This window comes from Coenobita brevimanus, chromosome 106 (genome assembly GCF_032717465.1).
Source record: "Coenobita brevimanus isolate Jiangsu-jjx chromosome 106, ASM3271746v2, whole genome shotgun sequence".
NCBI lineage: Eukaryota > Metazoa > Arthropoda > Malacostraca > Decapoda > Coenobitidae > Coenobita > Coenobita brevimanus.
The window spans coordinates 276,420-298,209 of NC_137059.1; the positions used below are offsets into that span (position 1 = coordinate 276,420).

The window sequence follows — 21,790 nt, forward strand, 5'->3', positions numbered from 1 at the left end:
GCGAAAGGAATAATTAACCAAAAAATGTTAACGAGTAATATGGAAATTAAATCGCCAGGGAGAATGTTCTGCCAAGTCTCATACACCACCTAGAATTCGGGCCGAGAATGTTAACGAGTAATATGGAAAATGAATCGCCAGGGAAAAACTGCCACGAATCTGGGCCGTAAAGCGAGCCCACTGAAGCCTGGCTCAGGTGTAAACAAAGCAATTACCTGCCCGACCCTCAGTTACCTGGATATCCCGTCGGTAACAGCCTTTCAATCACCACCAAGAACCCACAGCCTCTTAGCTAATATCTCTAAGCTATTTAATGCCATCTGATAAAGGCTCTTGGTAATAAAGGGGTTAATTAGGGCTAACATGTGAAATCGGAGATCAGAGTACTGTAGTTACATTACTCCAGAATTTCCTGTACCTACATACGTCAAAAATGTGACCTGAAATAATTACTGATAAACCGGAGTTGGGATTCTGCCTGGAAATACAAATATGGGACTTGTAAATGTCTATTGTTATGGCGAGCGGGGTCCCAGGTGACTGCAAATATAATCACGTCTCCTCACCTTTTACCTGCCCGGAAGTAAATCGCTGTGTTATCTCGTTTGCCAGGCAGGATCGGTGTTGTCTTACGCAGCCGGGGAGACGCCGCTGTGGCCTATTTTTACCTCGGCTTTTTTTTCCCCGTAATCCATTTCACTCGACAAAAAATACTCAACGCGACAACGCAGGTGCCCAGGTAGGGGATAAAGAACCCTAACTTCTCGCGGAAATTACGAGGGGACGATTTTTTGGGTATATATTGCATGCGTGTGGTAATATCAAAACACCATAAAAAGCAGTCCCACACACGCGTCATGATGCATGCAGTTGCTTGAGTAGGCCATGTCAAGAATACATAAGGTTTGTCCTTGTTACCCTTCTCATGACAACAGTATGATGCTGGCCCAAACTGTCGTATGATCTCTGATTTTCACTATAACCCATAATATTTAACACTGATACCATACTGCAAACTCCCTGTAACTAAGATTATATATTTGATACAGTAAATGTGTCTATGATCCACCTAAATGGCCAGAAATATTAATAATGGTATATGAATCGTAAGCCGAGCAATAAGCCGGTAGTATTTGACCCTGATAAAATACAACAAACTCCTTGTAACTAAAATTACATATTAAATGCAGTAAATGAATCAAAAATCCTTCTAAATAGCCAAAAATATTAATAATGCTAAATATTAATCGTACGCCAGGCAGGCCCACCCCATCCAGGCACCCAGCCGGTGGTCGAGGAGGTGGGGTGTGCAGTTGTCTTATTTTCCGTTACTTATCCCTTTAATATAACTCTAGTGGGCATCTTTATACCCTGACGTGTGGCCATATTTCCTTGGGAGTCACGTGGGGTGTGATTTGCTGTGCTGTGCGGCCGGGAAATTAAGGAATAAATCAGTGAATGTAATGTGTTCGGAGCAGACGACGTGCACCAGCTGAGTGTTGGCATCAGCTGTTTTAGTGACCATGAAATTAATTAAATGCTTTCCTTGGCATTATCGGTCAGTTATTGCCCCACCAGTGATCGTGCAAAGACGTGTTATAGTTTCTGGTATTTATATATACGAGCTGTAGACAGTTTACAGCTGTTTATCCGTTAATATTGGTGTTTTGGTGAGAGCCAGTTAATTTCATCTGTACCCTAGATATTGAGGTATATGCTGTAATATATTACATTACACCTGTCTGATAATTAAGTGAGTGTAATGTGCTTATAAATAACTTAATAATGGTCTCATTTGGACGGTGTATATAATGATTGCCAGTATAGTTTCCCTGCCCCCCCTTTTTTTTTTTACTAGCTATGCAATATATATTTAGGCTGACACCAGTTTGCATAGGTAATTGAAGCGATGAATGAAGACAGTTTCATGCTTATACTAATATATTTTCTAATGCTAGCTACAGTTCTTTGTTTTCCTGTATTAACTGTGTAGCACTCTATTTCTCTCAGAAGTAAAAGAATATTATTAGTAACCAGTTATTATAAAAATGTTTAATCCTTACTTGAATCTTTACTATATATCAAAGTAATTTCTTAGTAGCTAATCCAGTTTCTCTTATATTTCTTTAATCATTTTTATTTTTTCAGAAGGTAGCTGTTACAGGTGTTCAAAAAATACCACAATGGGAGAACAACCCAAATTCAAGTGAGTGTTTTTCACTTGCATAATGTTTAATGCATTGAACTCCACATAAGATCATTTTTGTTAGAATTTTGAATTATATGCATAAGTGAAGGCTGTCTGTGAGAGAGAGAGAGAGAGATAACCTACTTCGTGAAGAGACTGATAAAACATTTTCTTATGCAACAGTGTACCGATGAATATAGGCCAGTAGCCTTTGTCTTTCTTTTTTTTTTTTTTTAAACCATAGTAGCAGTAACAAATTGAGAGAGAGAGTCCCATAACACAAAAACTCCACTTAGTTATGTATGTAAGAAATTTGATCCTTATGGTATGTATAGCACTTTCCTGTTAGCAGATTGTCTGAGCTATGAATGTGTGGTGGTAATTTTGTATATATTCACTGTGTGCATTTCTGTATTATTATTTATAAACCCTGCTAATCCCATTTATAATAGTGGAAATAGGTTTAGCATGAGGAACTGCTTTTACACTGTATATATCTGTACTGGTATATGTATGTACCAGTTTGTACTCATGTGTTCTTATAAGTAACATTTATGTATTTGTGTATATGTTTAACCCTTTGTGTGTGTGTGTGTGTGTGTGTGTACCCTAAATGAGTGTCTGTTTTCATTCCTTCCTTACTACCGGTAGCTGCTGTACAAGAGTGGAATGTGGACGAGTGTGAATGGCATAGCACACATTCCTGGTTATGTAAGGAGTAACCCAGTCTGGCTAAGGTATTTCTATGGGATGTTTGTGGTGTTTCCTGGCCAGCAGAGAATGAGTCTTAAAATACTTGAGGTACCTGGCATATCTCCAACTAGGGGCTGTTTGGGGTCGAGTTAGGAGCTGTTTATCGTTCTTGATAGGCGTACTGGTGTTATCTGATTGGGGCGGTACAGTATTTTTTTTTGGGGGGGAGGAGGGGCTATGATGGTATTTTTTGAAAGTGCATTGGAATTATTTATGTTGGTTCTGTTTTAATTTTTTTTTTTATATTGATATATTCCTTTTATGAACTGAGTACTGTACATTCCTCTTCATATTAAGATTTGCTGATGCTGGCTGTGTCTTCTATATATTTACCATGTTCAATAAAAATGTGTTGGTTCTTATATTTGGATAGTATATTGGAAAACATTTTATATATTTCTTCCTTCAATTTCTGTGATTGAAAATGACAAAAATATTTCAGACACGTTTCCAGTGTTCACATAAATATCTGTTACATGTGCACAGTGTAAGTATTGGCCAATAATTCACCGCACAGATAGAGTAATGGTAGGTGTGACACTGATATATAGGTGCAATGAATTTAGGGAAATACAGTGCTGGACTACATTTTGGCATATTGGTACAGTGGAGGAATATATGGAGATAAAGAGACATGGAGCCGCTTTTATCAGTTTCCAGTGATGCGTGCATGCGTCAGCCTTGGCCACCTAATGGCAGCTTTCCACACTGATTGATTTCAAGCAGCCTGCATCTTCAGTTCTTCATCCCTAAGGCCACACTCTGTGACCTCGTCTCAGGTCTTTTTGAGTCTACCAGTATAATTACAGTAGTATGAATTAGTCAGTGTGACATCTCTGTTGTGGAGCAAGTATGCTCCCAGTTACACCACTCACCCCCTCAAAGTTAACCAGTTCCCCAGTGCTAACTCATCCATTTCCCCAGGTTGCTACCCAAGATCCTGAATGGTGGCATTGCTGGCATAGTGGGAGTGACCTGTGTGTTCCCCCTTGACCTGGTCAAGACACGATTGCAGAACCAACAGATTGGACCTAATGGAGAACGCATGTACAATTCAATGTGAGTGATTATAGAAGATTAATATGGTGTTACTTTCATATAAGAGGATTTTACATGGCTTAAAATTTCGACTAGTCAGTGTATGTGCTGCAGTTTACCTATAGGCTGGCCCCACAGAAGCAGTTACTTGCCAGTGGTTGATGAGCTGCTTTGCCAACAGTCTCCGCAGTAAACTAATCCTTATTCCTTATAACTTAGACATACTGTCACTCCCAGGTTGGACTGCTTCAGGAAGACATACCGACAGGAGGGTTACTTTGGGATGTATCGAGGCTCAGGTGTCAACATTCTCCTCATCACACCCGAGAAGGCAATTAAACTCACTGCTAACGACTTCTTCAGACACCACCTGACTACGAAAGAAGGGTAGGTGAGCTGGTGGAGAGAGAAAGAGAGAGTTAATGTAAAAAAGAGGAGTTATAAGGATAGGCAGACAGATACATAGAGGAAGGGGGAAGGGAGTGTACAAATATTAGTAAATGAGAAATATACAGACAGGAAGACTACTATGGGATGTATCATAAATCAGATACTGTATGTCTAAATTATAAAGGTTGTCACTGGCTTGAACAAGTTAAAAGCAGACTTACCCCAAAGCACAAGCTAAGACAGTACTAACATAATTTCCATGATACAGAAAACTGCCGATTCTCCGGGAAATGATGGCTGGAGGTCTGGCTGGACTGTGTCAGATTATCGTCACTACCCCAATGGAGCTGCTCAAGATTCAACTACAGGATGCTGGCAGAGTCGCAGCGCAGGCAGTAGCAAGTAAGTGATGGGGGAGATGGGAATATCATCACCATCATCATCAGTGTTTTCATCATCATCAGTTGTATCACCACTTTCATAATCAGTTTCTTCTTCATTTTCACCATCCTCTTCTTCATCACCATCATCAGTTTCATTGTCCTTTCCTCACTATCTTCATCATCCTTATCTATAGTTTACCAGTTGCCTCTTTCCCTCATCACAGGTGGGCAAGTATCAACTGTACCCAAGATCTCTGCTACATCAATAACCCTTCAGCTGCTGCGGGAGAAGGGCATCCTGGGTTTGTACAAAGGAACAGCTGCCACAATGCTGCGGGATGTGTCTTTCTCCGTCGTCTACTTCCCTCTCTTTGCTCACCTCAACTCTCTCGGTCCACGCAAGTCCGACGGTTCAGGTAAAAGCAGCCAGTTCCCTATTATCTCCATTGAGGTGTAGAGGTCCATGGATAGAGTTCTGTATTGCATTAACTCTCCAAAAGATGCCTCTTTCTCTGTTTGATTTCCTGCTCTTAACTTCTCATCTCCCATCATCCATGCAAGTCTGATGGCTCAGGTAAACGGAGGTGTTCATCCTCTCCACGTTTTGCCTGAAGCTCTGCCACAGTCTGCAGCATGTAGGTAAATTATGATGATGGTAATGTTAATATATTGATATAGATAAGGTAGCAGAATACCTACTATCCCAACAATAATTTAGCCTTTATTACTACCATTAGTCATATATATACTCAAATTTTTGTCAGCCAAGACCTCATCCTCACCTTGTTTCTTTACAGGAGAGGCGGTGTTTTGGTGTTCATTCCTGGCGGGATGTGCAGCTGGCTCTCTCTCAGCCTTGGCAGTGAACCCCTTTGATGTAGTAAAGACCAGACTCCAGCTTATCACTAAAGGATCACATGAGACACAGTACAAGGGCATTGCTGATGCTATTATGTAAGTATTTAGTACTATATTCTTTCTGCATTAACTTTTCTTAAAACTGTCATCTTTTCCTCATGAACGAGAGATTAACACTGCAATATGATGACCTAAAGTTGCCCTCTCTCTACTAAGGAATATTCAGTTGTAAAGGCGTAGTAACATTAGAATATGGTGCTGGTCTCAAAGAATTGCAATGAACCTATGTAGAGTCATACTGTAGCTGTATATTTTCCTGCTGTATGCTAGTCATTCTGTTGTTTTTTCTGACACCCTGGACCCAACTTTACCCCCATGTGGAAGATATTGGTTACTGTTATTTATGTATTTTTCATTTTTATATTTTTCCAGAACCATCATGAAGGTGGAGGGTCCTCGGGCATTCTTCAAGGGCGGGGCATGTCGTATGATCGTAATTGCGCCGCTGTTCGGTATTGCACAGATGGTTTACTACTTTGGAGTCGGAGAGGCCATACTCGGAGTTAAGAAGTGAGATGGTAAATAGAGGGAGGAAATCTAGTGTTTTTTATTGATCAGAAGTGAAAATAAATCTCATGTTAGAAAGATCAAATTTTGTGTATTCAGATTTCATTGTTTATTATAAGAGGTTGACTAGGAAATAATGAAGAACTTTATGGGAAACTGACTAGGAGAGCGGAGGGGGAGACCAAGTATGAGGTGAAGAGGGGAGGGAGTGAGGCAGAAAACTGCAAGACCAAATATCATATGTTTGTAATACTCACAAGTGGAAGTAATGTTCGTGGTATGAGCTTTTGTTGTTGATTATGAGACTGACTAGGAGAGAGAGCAATTTATGAATGATGTGGAGGGAGAGACTGAAGATGAAGTGTAGGGGAAGACCAACGATGAGCTAGTGTGGGAGGGGGAGAAAAAGGAAGAGGTAGAGAGGAAATCAAGTTCATGGTTTTTAATTGGTTTAGTTATGAAAACTGGTTGTGAAGGTGTTTGAGTTATACATTGCACAGATTCTTGGATTATTATGTATAGTGAATATTATTATACTGCTTTTACTCTAAGTTGGCCCAAAATTACTATCTCTCAATCTTTAATGCTCAATTGTAGCAAGAGAAAATAAAATCTGGTGTTTATTATGAAGTGTTATGGAAAGTGTATAGAGACTTGGTGTTGTCTTTTTCCACCATTGAGGTATATAAGCCACAAAAAAGAAAAAATTGGGCTAAGTCAAGGTGAAAATGGTATAGTGAAAGAGGAGGAAGAGGGAGGGTGTGAGTTGTGTGAGTATAAAATAGCCTGGAGGTGTTATTGTTACAGCCATCCCTTGGTAGGGGATTCCCAGGAGGATGTAGTGTGTTGCAGATGATCGAGATGATGAGAGTAAATTTCAAATTATGTTCCGCACCAGATGTTTTTTTAACTTATGTATTGTGTGTGCAAAATTTTTAACAAAGTATTTCAGGTTTGTTATAGACTGTACATATTTTTGAGTTGCTGTATTCATAAATCTGTACATATGGAATTTGAGGTCTCTTTTTCTGTGGAAATATTATCATTGCAGTTTAAAACCATAAAATTGGTACAGAATTTTTTGTATACTGTATGTTAAATTAAGATGTACTATTTAAATTCCTGTACCTGTATTCATTTTATAATCCTCTACTTATATTTTTTTAGGCAGCAGAGTTAGGTACAGTACGGCCTCTCAAATCCGAACAGGCAGTTTCCAAAAACCGCTGTGCAAAATATTGTTTCATGCAATAGGGTGTATTACTATATGTCCCCAATCAGTGCATATAGTATATGTGGGCAAGTATAACAGATGATATGTAACTGGTACGAGTATATCCTCACATCATTGCATATTTGTAGGTAGGTACAGTATAAGAGATGTATTACAAAACTAGCTACATCATTGCATTTACCGTACATGGTAGTGTAGGCTGTTTTTCACATGAATATCCAATAGTTCTCGTTGCAACCATTACGATTCTACTTTCCAAAAATATTCCAGTTTGCATAAAGCCTTTGGAACCAAGCATTATGGATTTGTGAGTTTGTACTGTGTAAAGACAAGCCATGACCCTCCTCTCATTTGCATTTCCCAGCCATGAAAGATAATGAAGTGACTACCTATTGAAGTAACGCAGCATGACATGATTGTGATGTTTAGTGTTGTGTTTGTATTGAATGTTAGAGGTGACCCACGTGATTACCAGTTGTGTTGTACTAATTAATGGCAGTGGTTATGATGAGTGGTTATTTGTTGTGCTGACTGGAGTAGGACCTCAGTATTTCAGCATCCATTATTTCAGACCTTTGCCTAATTAATTTCTTTGCTTTACTGAAAATAATAACAAAAAAAAAAAATCAATGATCAGTATTGGCTTCACTTTGCCAGATGATGATTATGATGATGGTAATGATGATTGTGGTTATGATGATGATGATGATGATGATTGTGATGATAATTTTGCACATATTCCATTTATACTGTATATGTTATAGGGCAAAAGTAGAACACCAGTCATGCTGAAATATTAAGGCTTTACTGCACCATTAAAATCCCCCCAAATGTCCATCCACTCGAGAATGGTGACACTTGGCTACCATATTATAGCCCTCTTGATGTTCAGTGTACTATATTATTTATGTATATAAGTAATTAATGATAACACAAGTGAATCTGATTTTTTGTTGTTGAATATTCAGATTTATTTTCTTGATCTAATATATATATTTTTAAAGTTATGTGTTTTTTGTTTTCCACATTATTAATTTTTTTCATTTTGATTCAGGTCTATGTTTATCATTGATTTTTTCCTCTTTCTTTTTATAGATTCCTTCTATATCTTTTTACTTTTTTTTCCCTTCATTAAGCCTTCACTCTTAGAGGCCTTTCCTGCTGATAAAATCATTAGGTATTAACCAGTAAAATAATAAATATGTACATTAGGTAGTGAAGGAATTTACAGAGGGAAATTATGTTACTGGATGATGATGGTGGTGGTGGTGGTGATATGGCAATGGTGATGGTGGTAGTGATGATGATGATGAAAACACAATGCCTGTGTAAAATGTACCTTAAAAGCAATATATTTTAACTGATGCCATCCCATTAGAGTAGAAATAATCCAGCCATTTTGTTCCTCTTTCTCTTTTTGACTAAGAAAGAAAGCATCCACTCCACAATGTACCCTAAAAAGGTTTCACTGCACACTTAATGTGAAACAGTCTGACCCAACACACAGTGGCTGCTGTAAAATGCTAAATGATTCTATCCCGTGTTCATAATCTTTCTACAGCACACCCTTGTTATATGGTTGCTGGGCATGTGATCAGTCACATATACCGTACAATCAGTGAGGATTTAGAACCATTATTTTTCAGTTTACAGACAGTTTTTCACTTATATGATCTCTGTGATGCCTGATTTTTCAGTATACAATCATTTTTCTCATACAATTGCTACAATGCTAAATTTGCAACACGAAGTTTTATAATCAGTTTTCAAAATACAATCATTTTTCTCATACAGTTGCTACAATGCTTAATTTGCAACACGATGAAGTTTTATAATCAGTTTTCAAAATACATCCCAGCCGTAAAACAAGGGCATGTTATACAGTATTATAAGGATACAATATCTCACTTGTTATCAACTGCACAGTCACATGAAAACAGATATATAACTCAATATTATGGATACCCAGTAGTTCTAGTACAAATATTTAAAAAGATAAAATATGATTTTTTTTATTTTTTTTATGCTTGTTTTACCATGCCAAGTTTGTCATGGCCAGATTTATAGATGTCTTGCAATTCAGTGTTGCTTTTAAAAATAATCTTTATAAGCTTCCTTATGCACACTATAGTCAGTTTGTTTTCATCTGACAAAACTGTGCCACTTCCACAATATGAGTACTAAGTCATGGCTGTGTGAAAATCCTTGAGCCTTGATTATAAGGCAGAATAAGTCTAAAAGGGGACTATACTCTTTTTACTCTAACCTGGCCTAAAATTGTCATCTCGCCATCTTGAATACCGAGTTGTAACAATAGCTAACATTAGTGTATGGTCCTAGTCATGAAGAAGTACCATGGAAAGGATGTAAAGAAGTATCAGTGTTGCTTTCTGCCACCAAGCGCTGTGGAATAAGTTGGAAAATGACAGAAACATGGGCTAAGTTAAGATGAAAGAAGTAGTGAAATCAGCCATCCAATCTGACTACACTTGGCCGTCAACTGAGCTGAAAAGGATTAGGGAACTTTGTCAGGTGAAAGGAATCAAACTATAGTAAGCCAGTATGATAGCTTTGTATTCCCACTATTTTAACAATCAACTCGCCATTTATGCAGTACAGTATTTGCCAATCGTCATGTTTGCAAAAATGATACCTAAGTAAATGATAAGTTTTTTTACCCATTTAATTGGCACTGTCTTGCATTTCATGATGAGGTGCTTTGCCCATGTGGGGAGAATGACTGGGAGAGTGAGTGAGTGAGGTGAAAGGGGGGAAAGGTAGAGGGGGAGATGAGAATGAGGTGGAGGGATGGGGTGGAGAGGTAGACAAGGAGAGTGTATGTGAGTGAGGTAAAGAAGGAAGGGAAAGAGGGAGACCTAGAATGCAGTGGAGGGATGGGTTGGAGAGGTTCAGTATATGTGAGATCGGGATGTGAGTTGCAGACAGGGCAGCCTGATGGTGGAGGACAGAATGTTGTAGTGACTGTTGCCACCCCTTCTGGGATTAAGACATCTGACTTTACACACAGATAGGTAGATAGATAATATATAAGCAGTTTTGGTTAAAATGTTTACATACCTGGGCACTGATAATCGATGAGCATGTGGGGTAGAAGGAGGAGAGGTACAAGGCCAGGTACAAATACCCCTTAAAGGAGTCTTGCTGTACTTCATTCCAGCCACTGCATCTCCACATAGCCTTCACAGTCCAAAGCAGAGATTCCAAAGATAATATCTTCATTAACTTCCCAAAGTGCTCCAGGTCCACATCAAAGCCCTGTGCTTCCTCAAGTTGTGGATGGATGAAGTAGGACATATGGGTTCACCGTGGTGCATGTTGGTGTATGTAATGAAGGGCTTGATAGAAACAACTTGGTGATACTGGTGACCTAAATTACCCGAGGGCCACAATAACACCAACAGCAATCATTTGGTGGCCTCACAGACACTGATACCATACAAACAACCTCACTACCTCACATAGACATTGACGTAATTGAATGTTAAGTCTTTCAGCATGTTGAACTCTTTGGAATCATACTGATACATAAGAGTTTCAAGGGTACTGTACCTGTATCCACAACACATACATACATACCTCTCAGAGTCAGTGGTAACCACCCATTTACTACCTGATTATCCACCATCACACCAAGAAGACTATGAATGCCGCATGAATGTTGAGTTGACTGCATTTTTCCTACTTTGCCATGATATACTCCTATCAAAAACCTAGGTCCAAGTTCCAAATAGTTTCAGAGTCATTAACATCTACATAAATATTATAAATTGCTTCATTATATAGATACACATACAGTCGATAACAGTATTTCACATCAACTTAAGCCTGTTTGGTACGATCCAATCCTCTGGTGATAACGTGTGGCAGAGTTGAAAGATTTATGCCCACTAAAAAAAAATGTTCATTACCCCTGGATGTGATGAACTTTGAAATTATTTGTAAACGTGAAACTGCGTGTATTTTATACTGTTGGTAGTTCAGAATCCTTGGTCTGTGTCATACTGTATCACACAACAAGGGTATTGAAAGTTTTTTTAGTGGGTGTACATTAAATGGCCATTTATAACTACTACTGGTTGACTGGCTTGCAATAAAATTCTCACATATATCTGTCTGGTAGAAATGTTTGAAGTGAATGCCTACAACTATCCATCTATAGCGTGACACCATAATCCCATAAGGGGCAGCCATTTGAGTTAGTTATTTTGCAGGGAGAGGTGCCAACTCTCCACCAACAACTGTGCATTATATAGATACATGTGAATAACAGTAGGAAGCAGAATAAATAAGGCCGAGGATGAGATGGAGGGATGGGGTGGAGAGGTATATGAGAGAGGGGGGTGTGAGTTGGGAGCAGGGCAGTGAAATGGCGGGGGACAGGGCGACTTGGAGGCGATTTGTTTGTGGCCACCCCAAACGGGATTGAGGCGTCTGGCAATAGATAGATAGATAGATCAAATTAATGCAGTCAGTTGTGATTTTTGAAGATAATATACATCTAGAATAATGTATACTATGTGAAGCTCAGATTAGAAAACTCCTGTAAATATATACTGTATACATAACCTAAGAGAGCAGACTCAAGTATGATTTACAGATTCATATCATATTCATCACTGTAAATAAAGAGTTTAGAGAGATGATGATAAAATATGTTAATGAAATAAACATAATGATATTGGACGGTATTCTAGCGCAATTAGGAAGCTTACTAACACCTCCTCCTTACTGATTTATCTCTGATTTTGCCCCATTACTATATCCTTGTGTGTTATTCATGCAATCTGTCAATACTGAAGAATGACAAGATGCAAACCAGGGGATAGTAATGAGCAGTTTGGAAAATAAATAATTAAGGAAGACTTGTTGGGAAGCTACCTTAGGCAACAAGAATATATTTAATATACAACTCCCACCTAAATCCTGCCGGCTTAAATGAAGTATCCAGTCACAAAGCAATTCAAGGTTGCTTACTCACAAAATTTCCCTATCACAATAATTGCATATGTCCATTTTCCTTACTGTGTTGGAACCCTGCCTTGCTATAACAAAGGAGCTTCCATATATTAGTGAAGTAGTTCCTAGGTTGCATTGGAAAGACATGTAAAAAAAAAAAAGTGGATCTAGAAAGGTATGTATGGTCAATCTTGTCATATGATCAACTGTTATGTGATGGTTTGTTCCTATGATGTCAACATTTTCAGCACTGTTCTTTCAAAATACCATCTTTACTTATACGATTACTGCAACCCCCTACAAAGCACCATTTTTCAATATAAGACCAACAGTTTTACTTACTGTATATCATTGCTATGATTCCTATGTTCGATATCCAATCAATTTTCTATGACTGTAACCCAGTCATATAACGAGGCTGACCTGTATAAGTAAACTGACTCTACATACTGACTGAATTTAGTGTACTGTACACTGACTATAATTTAAGTAATTGTACACTGTTTGGTTAGATATTAGCTGACTCTTCTATGCTATCAGTATTTTTAGAACTGCTGTATAGTATGTGATAAATACTCTAGAAGGAGCAGTTCATGTTAAGTAAGAGGTAGAGCTGATGTGTACAGTGTGATAGCTATAACACTGTACATGTGCACGTAAGTAGTGAATTGTATTGATGTAGGTGAAGCACTGTACACTATTGTTCTTCATTTAGAGGAAAGTGGCAGAAGGAGAGAGGAAACCATGACTGATGACTGTACTCTTATATGATGTTTTGTGGACCCAGATAAACCAGAAGTGAAAATCATGTAAGCCAAAAGTAACACAGGGTATAAATCAGTCCGTTCTTGTGACTCCATGCAAGTTAGACCTGTGCTTGTGAAGGTGTAATTATCTATGGATAAATGGAATGCCTTGTCCCCCTGAACCATTGCTAATATTGTTGCCATGTCAAGTGCCTCATTAACGTACACTTGTACAAGATATATATTCCACTGTTCACTTCAGGCAAACATTTGGCCAAATAAAAATTCAGAAATTTTCCCCCACTGCAGTTTGTTATCTGAATACTTTTAAAAGACTATCATACTTTAAAACATACGATATTCATCGCAAAACCATCCATACCTGGCTGTGGAATGTGATTGAAACTTGTCTGCTGATGTTTTTTGATTAAGACGTATCTGCTTTTACAGCACAACTGTAGATTAACTCAGATTCAGTACAGTAATTTCTCACTTAACATAGCATATGTGCTCCTCAGAAGTGCAACATCATGCATAACTTGTGTTCCAGAATACATTATTATTTCTCATATTTTAAAAGTACAGTAACCATCATTTGTAGTGATGTGTAACCATCACTACATACATTATTAAAGTAAAATTGTACAAGAAGTTCTTAGCAATAAACAAGTTCATAGCACAGTAACGTGTTTCAATAATGAATATAACACTGACAATTGATAAAGTGTACCTCAAATAACCAACTTCTTTATAGTGTTGTATGATGTCCGATAAATGAATGTGTGTTAAGTGAGAAATTACAGTGTTGTATTTATACAGGCACGGCAACTATTTTCCTACTAGTTATATATGAGAAAACTGATAGGATGTTGGAAAAGTCACTGTGTTGAAGAACATCGCCACATCTCATCCACACCACATACATATACCCTTCTTACTTTAAATTGGCTTAATATTGACATCCCTCCATCTTTACTGCTAAGTTGTAACAATAGATTAACACTGGAATGTACTGCTATAGTCTTTTTACTCCAACTTGGCCTAAAATTGCCTTCTCTTCATCATGAATGGTGAGCTGTATCAAGAGGTTAACACTAGAATATGGCACTAGTCACAAAGAAGTGCCATGAGAAAGATGCAGAACAATAGCAGTCTTATTCTGCCACTGGACTATGAGAAATAAGGTGCAAAAGAACAAAAATCTGGGCCACGTTAAGGTGAAAGGACATTACACACAGCAACTCCATACCCTACCACACCTCACACTACCACAGTCCTATCTCCTAACACACAGACTTTTCTAACACTCTGCCTATCACCCTAAGCACCAGTTAATGCACCTGTTTTCATGGCACTAACACACAGCACAACCAAAACCCTTTAACAGTAAATTACGTGTTGAAAAAAAGAGCTGTTTGGCGCTTGTGTCACTTTGTTAACTGGGTAAATGTGTATCATGATTGAATGTATTGAATGATGTTATAAAGAGAGATAGGCGAATAATGTACTGTACTATGCTCTTTTTACTCCAGCTTAACCTTAAATTGCCATCTCCCCATCTTGAATGCTGAGGTGAAACAATAGATTAACACTAGAATATGATGCAAGTCATGAAGAATTGCTATGGAAGGAATATTGAGTTTTAGTATGGTCTTTTTCTGCAACTGAGCTACGCAAAAGAAGCTGGAGAAGTTTGAAAATCTGGGCCATGTTAGAGTAAAAAGAGTATAGTGATTTGGTGAGTGACAGATTACAATGGTTTAAGTTACTGAGCCACAGTTTGCTACAGGGTTTCTTGTGTAGATATGTGGGATGTGAATGTAGGAAAGATCTACAAATATGTTCAGCCCATTGAGACCCAGAGTTGCTGCAGGTGGGGAGTTATTGGGAGGGGACTTAGAACACTGCCCTCCACCTATCAACTCATAGGTCCAAACCCAGTTGCTCCCCCCTTTATTAACCTGTGAAAATGCAAAGTTATATCAATTCTACTGGACTTGGGTTCTCAATGGGGGTGTACAGTACATGGGATGTGAAGGTAGCCAGTATCTAGAAATGTGTATATACTGTATGTGGAATGTGAAATTAGACAATATACTATCTAGAAATGTGTATGTATGTGGGATATGAAAATAGATGAGATCTAAAGATTATATGTTATTTCTGTTTTAGCCAAGTGATGATGGAAAGTGTTGTCTGTTGTGTTGTTCTGTAAGACTTCTGTTGTACCGAGTATCGATATGTACCAAAGAATTACTACACTATAATCTCACTGAATGTATCAGGTATCTAGAAGTTCCCATGAAGGCCTGCTCCTTAGAGGTACTAAATATAGTATAACCAGGGTTGTGATGCAGAGGGGAAAAAATCAGGGGAAGTTAATATCCTACATGAAGCCTACTTCATGACAACTTTTTTCTCTCTAATATCAGTGCACTAGTCTCACAGCTAATTTTTTCCTCTAATGGCAGTGCACTTTTCTCACATTAATTATATATCTTGCTCAGATCTGAAATCAAACCATTCCAGATTTGTCCCTGTTAAAAATTTCTACATTATTCTGAAATCATGTTGTGATGGGTATTTTGTTAAGGTTATACAGGGTGTAAGAAAAGTATGTGTTCAGTGAGAAATGGGAAGTGTGGCTTTGTGAGGCATTTAAGTGTACAATGTAATACTCGTTTACTGTACAATGACTTTCCTAACACCATGTATGCCTACAGTCATAACCAAAAGTTTGCCAGCATTCCTCTGCCTGCTGTTGGGTTGGAAAGTATGACATGAAGTACTTTGATGTGAGGACAGCATGAACTCTAATAAAAAAGTGTGAGACAGGATACTCTAATGTTCAAAGAATGAGGAGCAGTGTGGAAGGCAGGACACAATACTGACAGAGGGCTATTGGCAAGCTTTTGTTTGTGATGCTGTAGTGTTTATAAGTTGTGTTGTTGTATAAGGAGCACCATTGTGATTGGCTGGCTGTTATGTTAAGCATTCATTTTGCCTTGTGTGTTCTTACTGGGGGGATTTGGTGGATATTTTCCCCACTACCTCACTGATACAAATAACCATATACTGTACAGCACAATTCATTTGACCTCCACAGTCCAAATAAGTCTTGTTCGTTTTTCTTTTTTCTTTTTTTTTCTTTTTCTTTTTCTTTTTTCATACTGAAATATGTACTCATAAGTGGAACATAACTCAATATTGCAACATTTTTATATCCTGCTGAATTACATCCATTTTTTTAATCTACTTATCTATCTATATACCTAGGCTGCTTCCCCCAAGGAAAGGGGGAACATACACATAATGCACTCTAATTTGCTCTTCATATTTTTTTTAACCTTTCAAGAAAAAACAAAACAGCATGCTACTCATTTCACTGTAAGTCCTATTTTGCCTGTAAGCATCCTAAACTTCAAAGTGATGAGCTTCCTTGTGCTAGGTTAAGTTATATTTAAACAACTCACTTTGCTCTACGTACACGTAATGCAGGATACACTGTCTTCCAATTTTGATTAAAATGTAACATTGGTCAGAGCACAGGTACAATCGTGAATATTGTCCTGGAATGAGATGTGGACGGTATTATTTCTTTACTGACAAAACTTTATTGTTCAGTTTAGCCATTTACTGTCTTATGTGTTGGTGAGGGACACCTTCATGTGGTGGCACTGTGTGATGTTTGAGTTTATTATATCTGTATCTGCCTATGTACCTATCCATCTATATTTAAAGGTGTATTTTTCAATCCCTTTTATTTTCCTCTTGGTATATGCCAGCAATGACCTTTGTTGTTACGCTGCTAAGATCATTTAGTGTGATCAATTGATCACTTGATATAACCAGGAGGGTTCAATGCCTGGTTATACTGTACATACATACCTCATCTTCCTCTCCCTCAAGAGGAGGATGGTGAGTTGCAGGAGAGACAGTTTAAACCTGCAGTCCATGGGGTTCACATATCAGATGAGTCTGGGGCCACAACCAGAATAATCTTAATTTGAGTTACTTTTTTAGTGTGTCAGGTGGTATAAAAGACATAAGAAACCTTCAGAATGTACTGTAGAGAGAATATATGTATACTCTATGTGTGACCACAGGAATGTTTAAACTAGAACAAATTTATATTAGTATGCAAAATACATGAAATAAACATAGCACTTCATATTAACTTTTAATTTCCTTCAGTAATGATTATTATAAAGTCCGGCTCTCTGGCAGTGTAAGGTGTGGGAGTATGAGTTATAGCTGTGATAGGAATGAGTCTTCTTGGTTACCATTCAAATCAACCCTCCATTCTGAAAAAGGATGGCCATCAACTGAGTTAAAAAGGATTAGGGGTCTTTTTCAGGTTATAAAACACAATACAGTACTCATCCTTAGTTACTAGTCAGATTCATCCTCCAGTCTGACTACACCTGGTCATTAACCAAACTGAAGGGAGTTAAGGATCTTAGTAAGGTAAAATCGAACTAACTAAACACACTTTTTTACACTGGGATACACATATTTCCATCACCTACCACCCCACTATAAATACCAATCATAAATGCATAACTACAGAGATGCATTGTATTGTTCACTTACCTTGGTATGCTGCTGACTGTTTTCACATTTTCTTACTTTCTCTTACCTTGCTGCTGGATCCAGCCTCATCCCCTGTTAAGGTAAGAAGGGATGATGATGATGATGATGATGATGATAAGGAGGAGGAAGAGGAGGATAATAAAGACACTGATGATGATGATGACAGAAACTAATAACGATGTTATGATGAATATAGTGATGATAAGGATGACGATGATGATTATAGTTACACCGATACTGATCATGTTAACAATGATGATTCTCCTGACAATTAAAGATGACAAGACAATGACGATGATGATGATGGTAATTTACTGAACACAAGGATAAACACTGAGACAATTAAAAAAAAACAAACACACATCACTGGAGGTTCAACTGTATTTGCATATATAAAATATAAATATACACAATATTTACAAAAAAACGATCACAAGCAAAAACGTTTGTGTCATGTGACGTTAACTGTACATACAAGGTTAATGTTAAAAGGTCCATCACTGCTGCTACATCAAGTGCATTTGGTGTTGTTCAGTAATTTAACTTGACAGACAGAAAAACAAAATAGAGTGGGAAGTAGGATGAGTTATTTGACAGAAGTATGTGGAGTTATGCAGAAAGACAATTGCGGAATGGAAGCAGTGGGAATGAGTTATCTGAGAGAAGCATATAGTTATGTGGAGAGACAGAGACAAATGAGGAAATATATTTAAGAGAAGCATATGGGAGTTACAGAGAGACAGAGAAATGACGAAGTGAAGCACTGTGGTGTTGATATGGATGTGTTCGAGTGCATTAAAAAAAGTACCTTGTTATGGTTTGCCACATGGAGGAGAATGGTGAATGAGAGACTGACTAGGTGAGTATATGTGAGTGAGATGGAAGGGAGAAGGGGGATGGGAAGGGGGAGACCAAGGTTGAGATGGAGGGATGGGGTTGGTAAGTGTATGAGAGAGGGGGTGAGTGTTGGAGAGAGGACATCCTGAAGGTGGGGTACAGGATAACATGAATCCCTAGATTAAGACATCTGGCAACAGACAGATAGAGACAGATACAGACAGACTATGTGAAATGTATATATGATTAAACCAATGACTATGCAAAGATCATTTTAGAAGGTATGCAGGGGAATGAAATGGTTCAAAATTTTCCAAACGGTACTTTGTAGATGTCGTTAGTAAAAGTATTCAACACAGATAATACACTACATGAGGAATTACACTCAAAGCTACCTCTCACTCTTCCATACCTACCCAAACTCCCCCACTCTAACCATTTACTGTGCTGGGTGGTAACCATGACTAAATGATGCCTGGTGGCCTATTGGGATAAGGTGTCCCAACTAGGTGGGCCTGTAACGGTTTATGTTTGAGGGATAGTTGAGGTATACCACTCACTTTATGCCACTCAGGGGCCAGTAAGGCTGGTCATCCTTGCTATAAATGTCAGAATTTAGTAGTCTAACCCCAGGTCCGTATGTTCTTGAATAGTAGGGAGGGACTGGATGATGGAAGATTGATGGATGAATGGATGGATGCTTGAGTTGGATTAAAAGAGTATGGACATGCATAGAAGGGTGCAAGTCAGGCCAAGTGTAACTCTTAGAAACTAACTAAGCCTTTCCCTTTTACTAATTTATTACAAGATCTAATACTACCAAACCAGTATAAACTAACCAGCATCAACACTCACTGCTAACCTTGCCTGATGGATCTCTGTCTGAACTATAGTAGGCTCTAACTGATGGTGAATGGGCACTTCTGAAAATAACAGTGTATGGTAAGGTTTTTTTTGGTTTGGGCATAAGTGAGATTGATAGACAGACAGACAGAGGTGGACAGATGGATAAATACCAATATTTGATAGATATAGATAAGTAGACAGACGAAAAATGGTTGACAGGCAGAAAGAAAAAGGCTAATCATGGATATACACAGGCAGATACAAAGATCTTAGTAAATATATAAACAGAGGCAAGTAAATAAACGGAATACCAGATAGTTAGACAGGCAGGTATAAAAGAAATATTACAAACAGAGAGACTACTGATAGAAAGACTAAAAAATATATGAAGATAAGACAGACACGTAGATACACAGACAGATAAAATAAGACACGACTGGATACACAGCCAAATTACCAAAAGCACCAAACACACTTGCACAATCATAATCAAAAGTTCACTAACAATCCTCTGCCAGAACTGTCCTGCCTTCTATATTTCGTTTAATTTCTCCCTGAATGTCAGAGAGTAGCATTCTCTCTCTCCCTCTCTCTCTCTCACTCTCCCCAAATATAATCCATGCAGTAGCAGTGGTAGATGCAATCCCAGGCTCATCTTAACATGAACCCAGTGGACTGCAGGCTGAAGATTTCCTTCTTTCACAATCCACCTTCCTCCTTTTGGGGACAGGGAGGAAGCTGAGAGGCATCTGCATAGCCAGGCAGCTCCACCACCCAGTCATATCAGTGCCACCACATGCAGGCATCCCTTCCTCACACCACCACCCCACATAACACCTTCTACCACCACAAGTGGCAGGGAACTGTCTGTAAACTTTTACTCATGCCTGTAATTATCTTCCCCTTTTGTCTTTGGATGTAGGTATAATAATTTGTCTCGATACTGTGCTTTCTATAACGCTTCCATTTCGTTTCCACTCATTCCTACATTAACAGCCTGAGACAAAAGTTCATCTACTATTTCACTTCTTAGACTTCTATTTTATTTTCCTCTCTAGGCTAATATTTCTGAAGCTAAGAGAGATTTGGTAGGTCTTTCCATCCGTAAATGATTATATACCAATAATAATATTAAAATAAAATGAACATCACTTATAATAACAGTAATAAAACTCAGATACTCATCATCAGCAGAGTAAATGAGAGACATGCCTAAGTGTGATGCAGACGAGGTGAAACAGCAGACCAACTTTTGCTCCAAGTGTCTCAAATGTTTCTTTATCACATTTATTACATAATCATAAAATAAGGAAGAAAAATAAAATAAACTCTTATTCACTCCCCCCATACTTATATAACAACGCACCGCACTCTTTTAACAATTCAAAAAAAAAAAAAAATATCCTTTAAATAAGGTAATTAATTATTTTCTTGAACCTTGTGAAGATCCTTAGGCTTGTATTAAAACTGGGCTCATGAGGGTCTGAGCAAGTTGCTGGTTTTGATGTTCATTTATGGTATACCTGTAACTGTTAATGTGATGGCAGAACATATCTCACCTTTCTCTATCACTGCTGACTGCACTGTTAGGTGGGATGCAGGCTGATCATAACTAACAATAACAGGTGTTCCACAAATATCCATAAAAAACCAGAGGCCTCCTCATACCATCACGTACTCAGTTTTCATCCTGCCATTAAGTGCTAGCAAAAATAAAATCAATGTCTCACTGGATGGCATTTCAACAGAGAGACAGGCAGACAAACCTTCCATGTTGTACTGTTTTCATCCGGTCTCAGAGAACTGTTCCTTCAGGTTTTTATTTACCTACGTCATTATCTTACTCCCGACACTACTCGTTCAGTTACTGTCAAGTCAGTTTCTATTACTTCTATCAATCTCTAACCCACCCATATTACCTTCTAACATTTCTATCATGCTTATCATCCATTCAAATTACTTTCTATCACCTTTTATCCAGTCAAATCAACTTCTATCAACTTCATGGCTCATTCAAATTAGCTTCTCTTAACTTTCTTACCCATTCAAATATACTTTTTAAATTAGTTTCTCTTAACTTTCTTACCCAATCATTTTTCATTCACTCTAACTTCTATCACTTTTCATTCACTCTAACGTCTATCAAACTCCACGCTCATTCAATCAAACTCCTATTAACTTCACGATATATTCATGTTCGCTCTATCATTTCTATCTACAGTATCTTCCTCACCCCATTCATCCAAACAGACCATTTTATCAACCGTTCAATGACTATCCATGCAGTTCTATCTTCTCATTGATCTCTACTCCCCGCATCTCACTAAACTGATGAAAAACTTTCATACAATTTCATATATATCATAATCTCCACCCACCT

The 21,790-nt window shown here is 38.1% G+C and overlaps 1 protein-coding gene across 1 annotated transcript; it reads left to right on the top strand.

Annotated features, from left to right (window-relative positions):
- The first annotated feature begins 1,286 nt into the window (after window positions 1–1,286).
- On the top strand, window positions 1,287–6,347 carry LOC145416412 (mitochondrial glutamate carrier 1-like). Its single transcript, XM_080285360.1, has 8 exons — window positions 1,287–1,300; window positions 2,149–2,206; window positions 3,866–4,000; window positions 4,217–4,366; window positions 4,638–4,771; window positions 4,977–5,168; window positions 5,550–5,706; window positions 6,043–6,347. The coding sequence occupies exons 2-8, from the start codon at window positions 2,184–2,186 to the stop codon at window positions 6,182–6,184; spliced, it is 933 nt and encodes a 310-aa protein (XP_080141486.1). The 5' UTR covers window positions 1,287–1,300; window positions 2,149–2,183; the 3' UTR covers window positions 6,185–6,347.
- Window positions 6,348–21,790: the final 15,443 nt, after the last annotated feature.